Below are 18,841 nucleotides of genomic sequence, written 5' to 3'. Positions count from 1 at the left end.
GAGCAGCTAGAAGGTTTGTGAAACCGATTTACTGAGATGGAGAAGAGAGAAATTTGGGAGTAGTATCATGGTTCAATGTTGGACATGTTTTTTTGCGTTTGTTTGTTTGGCTATTCTCTGTCTTAGTTGCGGTATGCGAGATCTTTGATCTTCATTGCACCGTTTGAACTCTTAGATGTGGCATGTGGGATCTAGTTACCTGACCAAGGAACGAACCCAGAGTATTTAAAGTCAGTATACTAGATGAAGTAATCAAGGGTGTGAGTTTGAACAGACAAGGGAAGTGACCTCAGGGACCGTGAGCCCTGAGGCCTATGAACATGCAGAGGATGGGGAGATAACAGGGAACCAGTAGAGGAGACTTAAGAAGGAAACAACAGCAAAAAAGGAGAAAATGAGGTGTGTTTGATGTTTTGGAAGCCAGGTGAACCGGGTATCTCTAGCTGGAAAGAAGGTCAAATGGTTAACCGAGTAGAACAGTGAGAGTTTAGCCATTGGAATTAGCAAGCTGGAGATCACTCAGTAAGAGCAGTTTTGATGGAGATATGGGAGCAAAGCATTTTCCAGAGAAAACAAGAGGAGAGGAACTGAAGAGTTTGAGTGATAATTTTACAGTGATCTCGCCAGCCCATAACACAGCGAAAAAGATCTAAAAAGGGCAACTTGCAGATTAAGAATCTCTAGAGTGGGAACTGTCTGTAGTAATTTGCCTTGTCCTTTTCCCTTTTGAACTATCATGAGCAGCAGAGACTGAGAGACTGCAGATAGTTCTGAACTCAGAAATTAGTGGTAGTGAGTGGCATTGAGTACCTCTAACGATTGCTGTGGTCAGAACCTTCTGCTCTCTTCCTGCACCATCAGCTCACATCTGTGCTCTTGAGCCTCTCTCAGAGGGAAAGCTTTTTTGCTGTTTTTGTCTTTGAACAGCTAAAACAGCAAGTTTGTGTTTCAGTGACTTCCCTCTTTCCTGCTTCAGAATTTCTCTAGATCTCCACCCGTTTTCTTACCTGCTCAAATAATAAACGTTTTTCTAAAATCTAAGATTAAATATCCTTGAAATTTATGTTTTCTGCATCTCTCTCTCTACGTCTTGTACATGTGCAAACATATACACACTCACTCACTCACTCATGCACTTTTCATTGCTTCCTCACCACTAGCTCATTTCTGTTGGCCTAGAAAATGCCTCTATCTCAAAAATATTCTTTCTAGGGCACAGTTTAACAGTTTGAATCAAAAGCCATAATTCAGGCATTTTATCTAATAATCCTACCTCTGCTATCCTGCTCTGGAGATAGCATCATACATATGAAAAGGACCAGAAGTACTGATTTGCTCACCACATGGTTGTCTATAATCATGGAGAATTAGAAGCAATTTAAATGTTCAAAAGTAAGAGACCAGATAAGTAACATTTGTATGTCAATTCAATAAGATATGCGTCAAATAAAAATTACGGTTCTGAAGACTATGTAATAAAGTGAAAAATGTTTGGCAAAGTATATTTTAAGTGCTTTGCATATATTATCAATTTTAATCCTCCCAATAACCCATAAAGTAGTAATTATTATTATTAATACTCTCATTTGAACATGAGGAAAATGAAGCACAGAAGATAAACAGCTGTCCAAGGTCACAAATAAGTGGTGGGGCTCGGGTTCCATGATACTCTCCTTCAAAAGTAGGTATATAAGGAAGCAGTATATATAGTGCGTGCATTTATGTGTGAATGCAAGTATATAAATATGTTCCTAGAAAAACACACAAAGGAAATATACCTAAAATGACTGAACAGTAGTATTGTGCTGGTGATGGTGATGGTGGAAGTATTAGGGGCAATTTTTACTCCATCCAAATATTCTTTATGTGATTCTACTAATGCCTTAATAAGATTTACATTTATATATTTAAAAAAACATAGTCTAGTAGCCCTTTTATTCATAAACAGCATCTGTTTAATCTCATGTACACTCTCTGAAATCATAGGCAGGGATCAAGGAAGCAGCTTAGGTCTTACACTCAGGCCTGAATTTCAGTTCCAGCTTTATCACTTAATAGCTATGGCAAGTGAGCAGTTACTCTGTAACATGGGAGTATTTATCTCTCTTTGTGGTTTTTTGTGAGATATAAGTGCAATGAAATGTGCTAAATAATAGGAAAAACTGAAAACAGTACCTATATAAGTTCTTTCTGCTCCCTCTGTTCTGATGGTCAATCTTTGCCCTTCATTTTGCCATCAAAAATTTTAAACAGTCTGCAGACATTTCCATTTCTTTCCATACTTGCTAATGAACTCCTGTAATTCAGATTCTACCCCCACTTCTCTGAAGAAACTCCTTTCTCTGTGTCGCTGGGTGACCGTGTGGTTGTTTCTGGTATGTTAAGACCTCTGTGCTGTTGTTGGCTTGGTCCTTGGCCTCCTGAAGTCCTTGTGGTTCTTGACCCTCTGTCCCTTTTTCTCAGAAATCTTTCTCCCTTGACCTCCAGGATGTTGATCTCTCTTTGTCCTCTTAACACAGTGACCCTATTCCTCGTTACTGCGTCCCTCGCTGACTGGTTTTCCACAAGACGTGCTTAGATGTAAATGTTACACAGATTATCGCCTCATCCCTTGCCCATCAGTACTGCACCTGAGAGCTTCTCTACTTCTGCGGTGTCAGATGTCACCTCTTTGGAAGTGACTTCCAAAGCAACACTTCCATGATGCTCTGTGAAGCTCACCTTAGACAGTACTTTCAGGTGAACATGTGAAAATCAAATGAATCATCTTTTCCTCCTTAGTCTGTCTTTCACTCATCTGATTTCACAGGTCCTCATCTTCTTAGTCATTTTCTAAGGCCTTTCCTTTTCCTTGTTCCCAGTCCTTCTTCCAGTGTTTGTCACACGTCAAATCTAGTTGACTCTACTTTAAAAATATGCCCCCCTTTCCCCTTTGTACTGCCATAGCTGAGGCACTTTTTATAACTAGTCTGGAATATCAGGACAGCCACCTAGCACATCTTCATGCGTCCACTGTCTCCTCCATCCCCTCCAAACCATTTTGCCTGTTTATAAGAACAATCATTTACCTAATGTTGAAAATCTCAACTCTTGGTTTTAATGCAATATAGCCCAGCAAGAACTCCTGTCAAAAACCATCTGACAGTGATTCTCTTGAGTGGTGTCAATATAAGGTAAAAAAAAACAAACCCACCGTTTGAACCGCAGATGGAAACGTATTCATTCCTTCAAACATACAACAATGGACTGTATGACAGGCGCTGTTTTAAGCACAAAAGACAAAATGGTGACCCAAACAGACACACTGTCGGCCATCTGGAAGTCTACATTCTCAAAGGATGAGACGGATAAGAAACAAACCAACATGTAGTCAGATGGCAGCACGTGCTGTGGAGAGAAGTGAAGCGGGGTGAATCAGATTGGGTGTGGGTGGGAAGCTGAGGATGGACACTGAGCAGATTGAGTCTTCAGGTCCGGTGTCGCTGAGAATGGCGCTTATGCAGGGACCTGTGAGGGAGGAGGGATATCTGAGGAGAGACTATCCAGGCAGAGGGAGAACAGCCCTAGCCTTTGGAAGATGAGCAAAAGGCTCTCCTGGTCAGAGCAGAGTTGAAGGGGGAGTGCTGTAGGAGATGAGGTCAGAGGCATAGCAGGGAGCCTGATCCCTTAAGGCTTTGTAGCCATTTTTAGATCTTTAGCATTTACCTTGAGTGAAATGAGAAGCCATTAGAGGATTGAAGAGAAGAAAGCAATTTTCTGAAGTACCTTTTGAAAGGATCACTCTGGCAACTGTATAGCCCAGGAATGGTGAGGGCTGTTCAGATAGAACCTGTTTTTAAAATTAAGATAGTATTAACAGTGTAGCAGACTACAGTTGGAGCAGTAACCAAATACAGAAGTGATGATGGCAAGGACCAGTGCTGTCAGTTCGCCATCCACCATTGTTCCCCAGTGGCCAGCGTAGCTCACCACTCACAAAAAATGTGTTTTAAGAAAAGTGAGCGAATGAACGGCTGCCATATCATTTAGTGTGGTAGCTCAGGTGATAAAGAATCTGCCTGCAGTGCAGGAGACCTGGCTTCCATCCCTGGGTTGGGAAGATCCCCGATATCCACTCTAGGATTCTTGCCTAAAGAATCCCATAGACAGAGGAGCCTGCTGGGCTACAGTCCATGGGGTCACAAAGAGTTGGGCACAGCCGAGCAACTAACACTGGCACTTATACTTGCTTTTTTAGGGTAACGAGTAACAAAATGACCCAAAATTCAGTGCCTTGCACACCGTCAAAGTTCTTTCTTCTGTGACAATCTAAAGCAGTTTCGGGCTCGGGAGAGGGGTTAGAAGACTTTCTCCACACAGTGTTTCAGGGACTCAGGCCAACTGCCTCTAGCTTCAGCAACTAGCTTCCCGAGCAGTCGTGTTTTTCATCTGCATTCCAGCTCACAAGAGGAGAGAATGAGTGAGTGTCAAGGCATGAACCTTGTGAGGCAGCTAATTAGGCAGGCCTGGAAAGCACACATACAGCTTCTCACATCCTATTGAAGACCTACCTACCTGCTGAGAGGCTTCATTCAGATGTGCTCTCACTGGGCACGTGGCTCCATCATCACTGTGCAAGAAAGGTGGAATGGATTTGGTGGACAGCTAGCAAGCTCTTCCATACGTGTCCTCTTACAGTACCAGGAATTCCTTTTGAATATGGATTAATTTATACAGTTTTAAGCTGTAAAACATGAAGTGTACAAAAGAATACAAAATACTCAAATTTGTCATGAATCCTTTGTTAATGAGAACATATCAGATACCTTCTCTTACAGCTCAAGGCTAGAATAATGAGCTTGTTTTGCCTAGCAGTGTTCCATGTAGCCTTCAAACTGAATTGTTTGTATATTGAGAGAAGTCATCTGTAAAGGCTTGTTGGGCTTCTCTGGTGGCTCAGCGGTAAAGAATCTTCTTTCAATGCATGAGACACGGGTTCAAGCCCTGGGTCAGGAAGAGCCCCTGGAGGAAGACATGGTAACCCACTCCAGTATTCTTGCCAGAAAAATCCCATTGGCAGAGGAATAACTCAGACACAACTGAAGCGACTAAGCACAGCACACACACAATATAAAGGCTTTGTCAGCATTTTATAGTTTTAGAAGCCAAATTTGTTTGTGCTCCAAGTGTTTTCAAGTATTTCAATGATCAAACAGGTTTGAGCCTAGCTGTCAATGCCAAAACAGAGAAGGGGCCAGGGGGAAGAACTGAAAATAAGCTCCACAGTCTTAGTTTTTTCAAAGCTTTTGCTCTTTATAGATCTTAGGTCATTTTTATAATTGAGGAGAATGGTTCTTAAAATTCAATTTCTCCTGACACCCCCAAATTGTCCAAGTAAATTATAGAGAATTTGTATGTTTTCAAAAGTCTCTGGTAGGCCTTCTATGAGGCAGAACTAGATTTGTCTGTCTTTTTTAGTGCAATTCTAAAAGCAGTTTTTATCAAATTATACTTAAAGACATAATCTGCCCTTTGCTCTTTCTTAAAATTATCTATTACCTTTAAAAGATACTAATTTTAGGAGACTAAAATTAAATTAATCCAATAAGACATGATGTTTTATAAGAGTTCTTTTACTTCCAACTTTAATAAATGAAAACATTAATGAGCTCCTCTTTTACCACACCTGGAGAAGCATTTGGCACATAAAACAGTTAAAAGCCTTCAGAGGTCATTGAGCCTCTGTTTTCTCATAAGACCAGCACTGTTAACTACAGGGCATTTGAAAGTCCAGTAGCATCCTTGTCTTACAATGGAAGCTTTCTAAATTTCAGCCATTACTTTGACCTGTCCATTTCATTTTCTCCTTTCCCCATCTCAGTGAAGTGGGGGACTGGCTGATCTATTTCTTAATCTTCCCTCTCCAAACCCTTAGGCAAAGAATGGAAGTCAGAATCTATAAAGTGTTTAGCACCCAGGGAAAATAGGTACTTTTGTTATGTACTTCTAGATCTTTCCTGCCCTTGTTAGTCTCATTCTTTAAAAAATTGCTGCAGGTTGCCAGTTGTAACATGTTCTTCACATATTCCGGTTTCCAAAAGGTATAGGGGCAACCTAATTACTTTAGCAAAGGAACACTGTGTTCTCGCATGCTGCTTTGGCGAAAGCAGACTATGACTACAGTAGTCTCAGATGTGTGGAAGACAACATGAAAACTGGGATGATTACAAAGCTTTAGAGAGAAATACTGAACGGTTTTGAAAGTCACCCTTTGTCAGTTACATCTGTAGAAATTCAGGTCCTTAGAGAGTTGTTAAACATATAGATCAAACATTTTGTTAAAAGTGGAGGAGGCGAGAGAGTTGAAGTTACAACTTGTCTTAACCATGAAAATCAGCTAAACTTTCTCACATTTCACACCTGCTTTTTGCAAAGCTTTCTATTGTAAAACACAACTATATATTTTCTGTAATTCTCAAAGCCTATGTTGATTGTATCTTGGTTCTTTCTGTTTTGGAAAAAAAATCAATCATCTAACATTCTGCTAACTGAAATATCTTTAAATTTATATTATGGTTTATTTTATGTTCTTTCTGAATGTATCTTAGCCTCCCACCTGAAGATTTTTATTTCTTCTGGAATAGTTATTTGCATATAATTATAAAGGTATTTCATGGCCAGTGGTTTAATGTGATTTGAAGGTTGAGGGTGGTACTTTCCCTAGGAATTCATCTTTCAGAGCTTCAGGGAAATTTAATACTATTGCACTAGATCTTACACTAAAGATTTTGATACTCTGTTGAAGATTACCAGTGTGAACAAAGATTCTTTGTCACAGATGGATTGCTCTTTATCAGGAAAATCACATTCCAGTAATAAGAGCCACTATGCTCTGGCTTAACGAGAGCCGTTTTAGAGAAGCCTCTTCTAACTCAAACTTTAGAGGTAAAAAATGTACATATTATTGTATGTTTATATATATATACATATATATATTTAAATTTCTCGGATTCCTTAAAATTATCTGTGTAAATTATCTAAACATGTCAGTGGATATGTAGTAATGGCAAGCACAAACACTGTCTTACCAGTTCCTGGGACATCATCTTAACTGTGGGCAAATAGCAGTAATATATTTCCTTGGAGATTACACAGTTTTAGAAATCATAATGACACCACCAACAGCTAGTATTCACTAAATGTATAAGACATTAGCGTAATACTTTACATGTATTACCTCATTTCATCCTTACGACCGCCCTATTGTTGCCAACCCCACTTTACAGCTGAGAAAACTGAGAGTCAGTAGGATCTTACAGTTAATAAATGATGGAGCTAAGAGTCAAACCCAAACATTCTGACTCCAGAGCCACTATTAATAACTCTTATGGTATGTTGTCTCCCTTGTTTTTATACTGGATGGAACCTGGGGCTTTAAACTTTTAAGAGTCACAGACAAGTTGACCATACCACCATAAATGGAAAATAATTTATCTATCTACCAAGCCCAAGATTAGTTATCTACTCTATACGCTTGTTTTGTGGAGATTTTTGTATATCTCAATTTCATAGGATCACTGTGAGCCTTAATCAGATGTATTTTGCAATGGGCTTTTCACAGTGGAAGATTATAAATGTGTAGATGAATGCATGTTGCTTCAATGTGTTCTTTATTTTGACAACACAGAATACATGGATTGTACTTAATAGTCTTTTAATGCAGAAATGAATCTTTGAGTTCAATGAAATTCAGGTCCAAATCTCCAAGGCAGCTGTGCGTTTGAGTCCACCAAATGCAAACGTGCTCTTGTTTGCATGTTTGTAATCTTCCTGCATGGGGACGGCTTACTTTGTGCTCAGTCACCTGAGTTGTATTTAGAAACTGTTGGCTGTTTTCACAGAGGCAGTCAAAAAATCTTACTAATATGCCTCCCAATAAGTGTTAAGCCCTCTCCGTCAGTCTGAAATACATGCTACTTGAAGTAAGTTTCCTGTTTACTTTTGTCCGGCTTGGCTAATATAAAGATTAACATTAAATATCACAGAAGAAAAAGCTCTTAAGTTAACTCCATGTCTTTGTGATGGCTATTTTGCAGTTTAGATACAAGCTGCATATCCCCTCAGATCATTTTGACAAGAAACACTGAAAAGATGTTAAACAGGCAATGAATGTGACATTGGCTTCTGATTACATTAGAAGTCAGATTCCTCAGGTCTAGTTCTAATGCTGCCCTAATATTCTGAGAGTCTGGGTTTTGCTCTACTTACCTATAAAATGTGGACAATACCTAAGAGGAACACTGTAGGCCATGATGACCATCTCTGTGCTGCTGTCAGATGTTTTTGTTAATGGAATGAAGTTCAATATACAATTTTATACCAACAGTGTATAATAAAGTGTCATGCTGCTACTGCTAAGTCACTTCAGTCGTGTCTGACTCTGTGCAACCCCATAGACAGCAGCCCACCAGGCTCTGCCATCCCTGGGATTCTCCAGGCAAGAACACTGGAGTGGGTTGCCATTTCCTTCTCCAGTGCATGAAAGTGAAAAGTGAAAGTGAAGCCGCTCAGTTGTGTCCGACTCTTAGCGACCCCATGGACTGCAGCCCACCAGGCTCCTCCATCCATGGGATTTTCCAGGCAGGAGTACTGGAGTGGGGTGCCATTGCCTTCTCCAAATAAAGTGTCATAATTTTACCAATTTTAACAAAGTTGGGAATCTGAGGACTAGAATTAATATCTACTTATTATCTGATGTTTCTATCTTAAAGAAAGAAGGGTCTGTTGTTATGTACTTCTTACCATTACTGCTGGACAACGAGTAGTTTGTTTTGTTACAGAACATGGAAAATCTCAATCCCACACCATCTCATGAGAGGACTGGATCTGATCATGTTGAACTGATATCCGATGGAAGGTAATTTTAAAAGTTTTCTCCTAACGCCATTTATAAGAATGTGAATAAACTTTTTTTTCACTTAGTGCAGTGTGCTTTAAAAGAACTAAAAAGCATAAAATTAACAAACTCTATATTTACCAACAGCATTTTATAGCAAGGAAAATGCTTGAGGATGGGAAAATCTATGGTGCTATTAAAGACAGATAACCATATTTGTGTTTTGTGTTGTTTCTAGGTTTTAATTTTTTGTTTTGTTTTTTTAATTTCATAAGAATTTTATTTAGAGCTACTGAACTTCTAAAACAAGTAAAATTATAATTTCAATGAATGAGAAGCATTATTATAAAACAGAATGACAGTTTATATTTTGTTTGTAGCAAAGAAAATGAAAAGGATGGCAGACAGAGCCAGCATCTTGAGGTGAGTAGCCACCAAGTAAAAGTAAGATTGTGACTGTGACAGGACTGTCCCTACGTTCTTGAGAGTCCCTGGGAAGATTTATTGGCTTATCAATAAGGGGTGACAAGATTAAGTGACAGGACTACAGTTGTTGAGAAAGGCAAACATTGAGACATAAAAATTACTTGAGAAATCGTAAGAACTCTATTCTTTGGGTTTTTTTTTTAAATTCTTTTATTTGACTTGTTAAGATAAACTTTAATACCAGGGAGATTTCTCCTTAGATTTTTTTCCATATAAGACAAAAGCCAAAGCTACTGGTTTGATTTTCCATGAATTCAAGCATTTTTTTAAGTGATTGAGACAGATAATAGTGACTCATAGTGGATTTGTCACAGAGATAATTTCATTAATTTTCAAATTAACGTAAAATCATTTCAAGGTATTAAATTCATTTCCTGAGTTTTGTATCTTGTTTTAAGTAAACGACAGAGAAAATAACGTCTAACTCCCTTCTATCGTCTGTATCTTAAAGTTTCGGTGACTTTCCTAGCTTCCTTGTTGTCCTCTGGTGACATTGCTTTCCTGACCCAAGTATTTGATTTCCTTTGTCCCAATGCTGGCTTCCATTCAGTGTGCTGAGCTTCATTTTTCATTCATACTTGTGTATATTACTCACTACTTCCAAATGCTTCCAACTGCACCTTCAGTCTTATGATCAGCTTTCTTTTTGGCAAGAATTAAAGCTTTCTTCAACCTGTTCTTGGATTCTGACTCTTGATATGTTAATTATGCATAGAACCGCCCCCTCTAACCACTGATTCCTAATCATTTTTGGGCAGTAACCTCACTCACTGATGGGTTGTTCAGTAATATATATATTGAGTCCTACTGTGTGCAGGTAATGTGCCGGGAGCTGGGATTTAATAACAGCTGCAGTTCCTACCTCCATAAAGTTTTCCAATCTAGAAAGTTAAGAATTCAAAAGCTATGGACCCCCTTCTTAGAAAAACGCACACTTATGTTGAATTTGGTATAAAATTGCTGGAAATGAATGGCCACCTGACACGACCACCCCCCAATTCTCTAGATTCCTCATATTTCCTCTTTGTCATCTGTCATGGGCACTTCTTCATTAACCCAGCCAGACAACAGGAGGGGAGGCTTCTCCTTGACTTCATAGCTTCTGAGCCACTGCTTTCATCTTTTCTTTCCAACTCCTTTATGCTTCCTTCCTTGGGACCCAAGCAAAAAGCAGACCTTCTTTCTCATCTCTAGTCACAGTTTTTCAGAGCACAGTGTCCCCATGATACTGTTTTAGTTTCCTTCTGTTTCATCCTTTTTCTGCTCCCTTCCTCTTCTCACAACGAGCACCTACTCATCGTGCCATTGAACATTATTTTAAAGAAAATGGCTTTGCCAGCCTCCTGGAGAGGTATTCTCAGTTCTCCCCTTTTCTGCCTCTTATCTTTAGGAGATAAAAGGGTAGAGAACAGCCTTTGGGATGAACTATGTAACATTAACTCATAAATTCCAAGTGGCACCCAAACAAATGGGTGCTGAACTCCGTTTGTCTTGGTGTTTTTGTGGACAGCTCTCACGGCAGATGCATCACAGGGAAAGAATCTCAAACCTTTCTTCCACGGGCCAGGAACTATTCTTATATGTGTTGCCCATGTGCATTTACCAATCAGCACCTAGCCCACCGTTGGCACTTCTGAAGCACTCACTATTAATAATCATTGTCATCATGGTCGTTTCAGTGAGGAGATAAAATTAGGCAGTGAGTTAAAATCCAGACTAAGCTCTCCGTGTCATCCTTCTTTCACAACCGCACCAACGGAGGGGAAAAAGGCATCACTCCACAAGATGAGGATTCTGTTTCTACTCATGACCGCATGTGTTTTCTTCACTGAAAGAAAGATACTTTATGATTGATGAAGGACTGTGAAAGATCTGACTTCCATTTTTAAACCTCTTTCCCTTGCTTACAGTCTATTATAATTTCCTACATTTTAATATATGTAGCACTTTCTAAAACTTATGCAGCTCAAATTGTCTGGTTTTCTGATAATACTGCACTAATTCCTAGATTGCAGAAATGAAAAGTGAGTCTAGAGGTTGGTTACCCCTCCTAGAATTCTGTTTAGCTGGTATTTTTTTTTTCAATTTCCTATAACATCAGATTTACATGCCCACTATGAATGGATATGGTAATGTTCCCAGTTTCATTTCCTTTGTTCATTTCAATCCTTTGTTGCATGTCTCGTTAATTTCTTTTACCTATACACCTGCTGCTGCTGCTGCTAAGTCACTTCAGCCGTGTCCAACTCTGTGCGACCCCATAGATGGCAGCCCACCAGGCTCCGCCATCCCTGGGATTCTCCAGGCAAGAACACTGGAGTGGGTTGCCGTTTCCTTCTCCAGTGCATGAAAGTGAAAAGTGAAAGTGAAGTCACTCGGTCGTAACCCCATGGACTGCAGCCTGCCAGGCTCCTCTGTCCATGGGATTTTCCAGGCAAGAGTACTGAAGTGGGATGCCATTGCCTTCTCCGACCTATACACCTAATCTTACCCAAAAGGAGAGTCTGCTGAGGTCTCAGATGGTCAGTGATGAGAATTATCCTTTTCTATTTCATCTGCATTTCTTAAAGTAGTTTGTATTAAAATTCATTTAGTGACACATTGGCAATGGGGGAAAAAATGTTAGAGTCACTTCAGAGTGCCAACAATTTAATTATGATTTCTTCAGCTAAGTTTTGGAAAGGTTGATGTTTTTATAAAATAGGATGATACGTGCTGGACGAAATAGGGTGACACGTGCAAGAGCTGAAGCCCCCTGTTCCCTGAGCATGTGGAGTTCGAAGACTTTGTTCTGTTGTTTGTTTTTAAACTCATTTGACAAGTGGAAGTATCCAGGAGAGAGGTCGTCCTTAAAAATAGCAATTTCTAGATTCTGAAAGATAACCCTGAAAGAACAGGTTTTCAGAGTTCTGTGGAGTGTTTGCTTTATGTTTCAGCTTGATTCCTTCTGACAAGCTGTTTTCTATTGTTGAAGTATTTCATGTTCCGTATAAAATCCAGAACGGTAAAATGATAACCTTATATTTAATCCTTTTGTCAGAAAAGCAAAACATGTAAAAGTTTTTAATTATGTGGTAGAATATGCCGTTATCTGGGAGAGGTCATTATAGTCAGAAGTTGAAGGTTAATAAAGTGTTAAATTCCTTCAAGATATTTTTACATTCTTTATGCTTTCTAAGCCTACTGCTTAGAAGGGCTTAGAAGCATACCTTTGATAACAAACAGGACATTCATAATAAACAAAAGACTATTTCCCTTTTTCTTATCCTGCTTCAAAAAAAAAAAAAAAGGAAGAGAGAAGGAGAAAAGATAAGACTTTCTAATCAAGCATGAGAATTAATATTAGTTATCACAGGAGCTTAAGTGAAGGCTTGTATTTGCATTGAGAAGGTTTGAGATAAATTCTGAAATATCCTCATCAACAAGTATTTATGAAATGGATGACTGTTATTTCAGCCTCACTGTATTTCATGGAAGCTTTAGGATTTTGGAGAAGGGAATGGCAACCCACTCCAGTATTCTTGCCTGGAAAATTCCATGGACAGAGGAGCCTGACGGGCTACAGTCCATGGGGTTGCAGAGTCAGACACGACTTAGTGACTGAGCACAAGTACTGGTTTTGAAACTAGAACCAGAAAGATTTGAAAAGCTCTGTTTGTTTAGATTCACTTCCAATTCCATCCAGTCTTGAAAGGCTACTGAAGCTTGGTAATTCACATGAATTTGGGGAATTTGTTATGTTTATTTTCCTTTCTTGTCAGGCCAAACAGTAAATGTTTACACTTCATGTGGCTCCTTCCTGTGCACACTGCCTTGTGGAGGGCGCTGATACTGTCCTGCCTGTCTCTGGTGAGCTGTCCTGCCACTTCCTATCCAAATCCCGGGCAGGTAGGGAGAAGGGGTGGAACAAACATTCACCATTTGAGGCCAGGAAAGGAGCGGAGGGCGGCAGAAGATGAGATGGTTAGATGGCATCACCGACTCAACGGACATGAATCTGAGCAAACTCCGGGAGATAGTGAAGGCCAGGGAAGCCTGGCATGCTGCAAGCCATGGGGTTTCAAAGAGTCAAACGTGGTTGAGAGACTGAAGAACAACAAGAAGGAGCAGAATGAGTGAAGTCCGGCCAGGCCCAGCCAGCCAGGGACAAGTCTTAAGAGGAGTCAGGTGGATAGACTGGTAGTTAATGGCTCCCTGACCTGACCATGGAATGTAAACTGTGGCCCCAGGCTAGGTGAGCTCTCTTGTTTGCTCCCTAGCATCCTGTGCTTTTCTTCTATAACATGCATGTGACTTGGCACTTATATGATCAGTGAATCCCTTCCACTCTGAATCCCCTGTCTCATTAATCCTTGTAATTCCAGTGCCTAGCGCGTAGTATGTGTTCAATAAACACTTCCAAATGAATGAATGGGAAAGGGAGGTAGTGTATAAGTGGAATTAGCATTTCTTCTACAGTTATGACAAGCTAGCTCTTTTTACACTACATATTTTTCACTTTATCTTCCCAACTGTTTGAAGTTATGGTCCTGTATTAGACAAAAAGAATCTTAAAGTTTACTCATTGAAGATCTTGCTGCTGGTCACCTGTGTTTGAACTCAGGTCTCTAACTCTAAAACCCATATCTGCATGCCATGTTGTCCCTCCTAAGAGCCAGTCACTCAGTTTATTTCATCACATAAATATTTAGCATGTTTTCATACGGTGCCACATTTTTTACAGGGTTTTGTGTGTGACAGCACAAGGATCTCTGAGTTGAAAATTATGAAATGAATGCATTTACCTGGATTTAACTGAAGATACAATTTGTGTAAACAACGAAAGTTGAAACCAAAAGATATTTTTGGTATTTAAGACTGTCCTTGACATTTGCACATTAATGATCTAATAGGAGAAACAGACAGTCACGTAGGCAGGCCCGATGCTCCATGATAAGACTACTAGAGGGTGGGAAGCCTGGCAAGGTGCCTCATCAGACTAGGCTGACAGATATTTGAAGTAAGAGGGGTTTTTGGCTCATGTGTTGCTACAAAGCGGTATCCTTACTCCATGTACATGTATACCTGGGTCCACGCTATCAGCCCCCTCTGCAAACACCAGCAAGGTGACCATGTCCGCAGAAATTGGGAATCAGGTCTTCAGATACAGCAGCAGACGAGAAAAAGAGCACCCTGGGGGACTGGTCAGAGCCCAGCAGCACAGGGCCGTGAACGTGCTAGTGAGCGAGCCCTGCCAAGTGCATCCACGGCTGTGTGAGCTCGTGTGGGTTTATGAAGGACACATCTCTCCCTTGCTGTGCAGAAGATCAGCCAGGGAGTCTGGAAATTCGTGTGTATCAAGCTCGTGTGTGTATAGGTCTTCAGTGTGAGTGACGCCCTGTTATTTATGGCACAGCGCACGTTCTTGACTCCAAGTACAGGACCTCTTTGCTGTTCCTAAACATACACAACATGACCATGCCTCAGGGCGTTTGCACTTGCTTTCCTTCTTCCAGGAATACTCTTCCCTCAAAGAGTGTCTCCTTTGTGTCTCTGCTCACATGCCACCTTAATGGAAGGGCCTTCCCTGGCTACCCAATATGAGATAGCAGGCCATGGCCCCTCCCTTCAGCATCCTCCTTACGCTGCTCTATTTTTCTCTGTAGTCTATGTCATTGCTTGACTTCTTTTTCTTTATTAACTGTCCCCTTCTGTAAGATTCATTAGGACAGAGATTCATTTGGGCCACTGAAGTTTCTCCAATGTCTAAAAAACCATCTAGCATGTCATAAGCCCTCAAAAGTATTTCTTAGATAATGACTAAATAAATTTTTCTTTGTATCTCTAGCACCAGATATATAATAGACAGCCCTATTACATGTATATAACATGTAATATACACTATTATAATTGAATGGTGGGAGTTTAGTCGCTAAGTTGTGTCCAGCTCTTACAACCGCAGGGACTGTAGCCCACCAGGCTCCTCTGTCCATGAGATTGTAATTGAATAAACTAGTAAGGTTTAGACCTGATTCTCTTTGTTAGAATAATAGAGTCCTGTCAAGGCCGTCCATTCCAGTGTCCTACCTAGGGTGGTGCTCCCTCTCCCACATCCCTAGCTCCCGCACTTTGTGTGAACACCGTGAAGGGCAGCTCACCAATTCATGAGGTAGTCCGCTGTTGCCTTGCACCAAAATCAAGTTTCCAGAGCTCCACAGAGCACAGTTGAGTCTATTCCTCTAAATGTCAGCTCCTAAGTGCAGGGAGCTTGCACGTCACACAGATCCCGGGACAGAATGGGTGCATCAAACTGTGTTGTTGAAGGAGTGAATAAACCCAGACATTTTAGAGAAAACAAAAACTTAGGAAAAATTTTCTAACTAATTAATTTCTAGTTAATTTTTTTTACTTTGAAATTGGTGCAAATTCACATGTGGCAGTCATAAAAAGTACAAGTTTTAGGTCAGCTTGTGTGTCTGCGGAATTTGGGGATTTCCCACGTGTCATGTCAAGCACCTCAGACTCTCAAGCACTCTGAGGGGACACGGGGAGCAAAGCCAGCAGCTGGTGTGAGCAGAGGACACAGGTTGCCTGTGAGCCCAGCTCTAGGCCTGCAGGTGTTCCCAGCAGCGTGCATTCCCATGCCTAAGACATCAGCCTGGAAAACACACATTTCTCCGTTACTAGTCTTTTTGTTTTGTTAAGTATTTGTTTCACTGTGTGGCTTGTGGGATCTAGTTCCCTGACCAGAGATCAAACCCAGGCCCCCTACAATGCAAGTGTGGCATCTTAGCCACTGGGCCACCAAGGAAGTCCCCTAGTCTGTTTTTTAAAATCCTTCAATGACTTTCCATTATCTACCACAGGATAAAATCCAAACTTAGCCCAGCGTGCAAGGCCTCTGTCAGCCCAGCCTCTGCTCATCCAGCATGCGTGTCATCTGTGCTGAAGGCTGGCACCCGAGCCTCATCTCTCCTGTACTCGGCATCCCCTGCTCCTGCCCAGCTCTGTGCCCACAGCCTCTCCTCCTCCTCCCCTCTGTATGGGGTGCCCTCCTCCCCGACCCCTCTGACCCCCACAGCCCAAACCACCTTTACTGTTGTTGATCAATGACAGGAACACGAGTTCCCCTTTTCTCTAATATTTTTTCTGAATGCATCCAAGACTCTGCCCTGCCCTCTGCTGTAGCACGTTTCTCCTTGAATTGCAGTTGTATAAGCCTCCTCTAACTCCTCTCTTGAGCGTTTTGAGAGGTAGCAATATTTTACTCATCTTCCTATGGTGCCTAATAATAGTAAGAGGGATCACTTCTATTTGTGTGTCTCTGCCCCAGGCACCATGCTTAGAGGCCTCTCAGATCTTCAAAGGAACCATGCAAGACAGGTGTTGTTAATGCTGTTTTATAGTTTAGGAAGTGGAGGCTCAGAGAGATGAAACAGCTCAGCCAGGGCACCGAGCTGCTCAGTTGTTTTTCAATCCCAAGTCTGCCTGGGAGGAAAACCCCGATCCGCTCCACCGCCTCACAGGGTCAGCGCTTCACAGATGTTCCTGGTGAAGAAAGTGCCATACTTACACCATGGAATCACATTTTTTATATTCTTCCCTTTTATCTGTCTCTAAGTATAACAGGTATTAGAGCTCTTTGTTGAGGAAATGTTTATTTGCTATATGAGGTTCTGACACACACACAAATGGTGACTAACTGACGCTGTAACTTTTAAAAAGCTGAGTGCCAGATTGGGTCCTTCAACACTGGTCTCATTAGGATTCAGCTCAGGGAACAAATGATTTTTGTGGCATAAATACTTAATCTGTGTGTGTTTTCCTCCCCCCTGCCCCCCCCATATAATAGACAAGCAGAATTTTTAAAGTGTCTTAAAGCCCCAGATTTCCTTGGCATTTCCATCTGACTTTCACGAACTGATTGGTGATATTTCATTTTATCCCAAATGTGAAGAAAATGCTTCATTTCATGGAAATACAGTAGTAAAAGCCCTGACTATTCCCCTGGTGATATCAAAGTAGGTTGAATAGCTATTAAAAGGAGCTGGAAGTCTTAGTAGTGCTTTATTTTAAGCATAAGAACATTTCTCATACATTAACAGAATCATTTATGATTTCCAGATGTTTGGGGTTTTTTTTTAATTTAATGATGATATATTTGCTCAAATAAATTTCCAGTTATTCTCAAAGAAAATCTTTTGTACAAATCTGTGCTACTGGAGAAATGTCTTTGTGAGGCAGCACTTTTGTTTATAATTTTGTGACAGGGGGAGTATGACAATGGTTGGGTTTACTGGATGCCAAAAGAACAAGGTAAAAAAAGACTAAATTGCAGTGCATTTTAAAAAATATAAAATCGCTTAGTTAAGATAGCCTTGTGTTGAGGGGGAGTTTTCCCATTCCTCCGATGTCCCCGCCTGGTGCAGGTGCCACCAGTAAATAAAACCAAGGGTAGCTGAGTATTTAATATTCAGAGTAGATGAATAGTAGGAAAAGAAGTGACAGTTGCATATTTGTAAGATACAAATTATGCTTTGCCGACTTGCCAGCTCTTGGCTTTTACTTTAAAAAATAAAACAAGTCATGCTCCCTGTATGATTTTGGCTCATTTCCAGAGTCCGTATTCCTTACTGCTAGCTGGTAGCTAGCAAACCACCCCCCTCCACCACCACCCGTGCTGTTTGAATTTGCGCAACAATGCTTGAATACCCAGAGCTCCTCCATAAATAGTCTGTTCTCCCCACACTGTGGCGAAAACAGTCACAGGAAATCTGGGAATGTGCAGCTAGCCCCGCTTAATTGCTCTAAGCCTCCAGGGCCAGCAGGAGAGCACGCGTGTGCACAGCTTCTGCTCCTGGCCCTGCAGGACTGTTTACCTAAGGGGCAGAGAAGGCTGCGTGAGAGAGACACCATGTTGCTGCTACAGCCTTAGCAACAGCGGTAGCTGAGTTTTGGGTTGTTGTTTACAGTCTGGAGAGCCATACTCCTTTAAGGAAACACAAACTCCTTTTCCCTCCTTCCTGGCCCCAGTCAGTTATCATCCAGTCTGTCAGCTGCCAGCAGTTATCAGGAAGAACAGCCCTCGGAAATGATCTTGTCTTTCTCCCAGAAGAAAAGTTAAAGGCACGCAGATGGCAGTTGCTTTTTGCATGCAAGTGACCAGCTAACATCCAGGGGGCATCAGGCTGTGATTTTGGTTTTAGTGCCGGGGACACCAGCAGCTGTGGCTTGGGAGGTTTTGTTCAGCAGGAGTGGAATTGCTGCAGACGTTTTTGGGTCTTGGTGAGCAGTAGAGATTTGAGGACCTTGTGCTATTGTTGCAGAACCCCACAATGAAGATCCAGGAGCATCCCAGCCTGCCTGACAGCAAGCTGCAGAGGACTCCGGATGCTGATGACCAGCAGGAGAGCTTTGTGTCCGAAGTGCCTGAGCTGGACCTGACTGCACTGTGTGACCAGAAGAGCTGGGAAGGTAAGGTCATCAGATATTTGGATGATT

General features: G+C 41.2%; 1 protein-coding gene across 43 annotated transcripts in view; it reads left to right on the top strand.

Moving 5' to 3' along the window:
• The window catches only part of FAM13A (family with sequence similarity 13 member A), a 447,586-nt gene that overhangs the window by 393,213 nt on the left and 35,532 nt on the right, over nucleotides 1-18,841 (top strand). For all 43 annotated transcript variants that reach the window (XM_086406445.1, XM_086406444.1, XM_086406422.1 and 40 more), the window contains 3 exons: nucleotides 8,820-8,896; nucleotides 9,256-9,298; nucleotides 18,667-18,814. In XM_086406445.1, the coding sequence (XP_086262571.1) occupies nucleotides 8,820-8,896; nucleotides 9,256-9,298; nucleotides 18,667-18,814 (268 nt within the window). The remainder of the gene's footprint in view (nucleotides 1-8,819; nucleotides 8,897-9,255; nucleotides 9,299-18,666; nucleotides 18,815-18,841) is intronic.

Source organism: Bos grunniens, chromosome 6 (assembly GCF_055505025.1).
Source record: "Bos grunniens cultivar Pamir isolate PY7600 chromosome 6, Bosgru_T2T1.0, whole genome shotgun sequence".
Taxonomy (NCBI): domain Eukaryota; kingdom Metazoa; phylum Chordata; class Mammalia; order Artiodactyla; family Bovidae; genus Bos; species Bos grunniens.
Note: the sequence above shows the minus strand (reverse complement) of the source record. Positions and strands in the feature narration are given on the sequence as shown.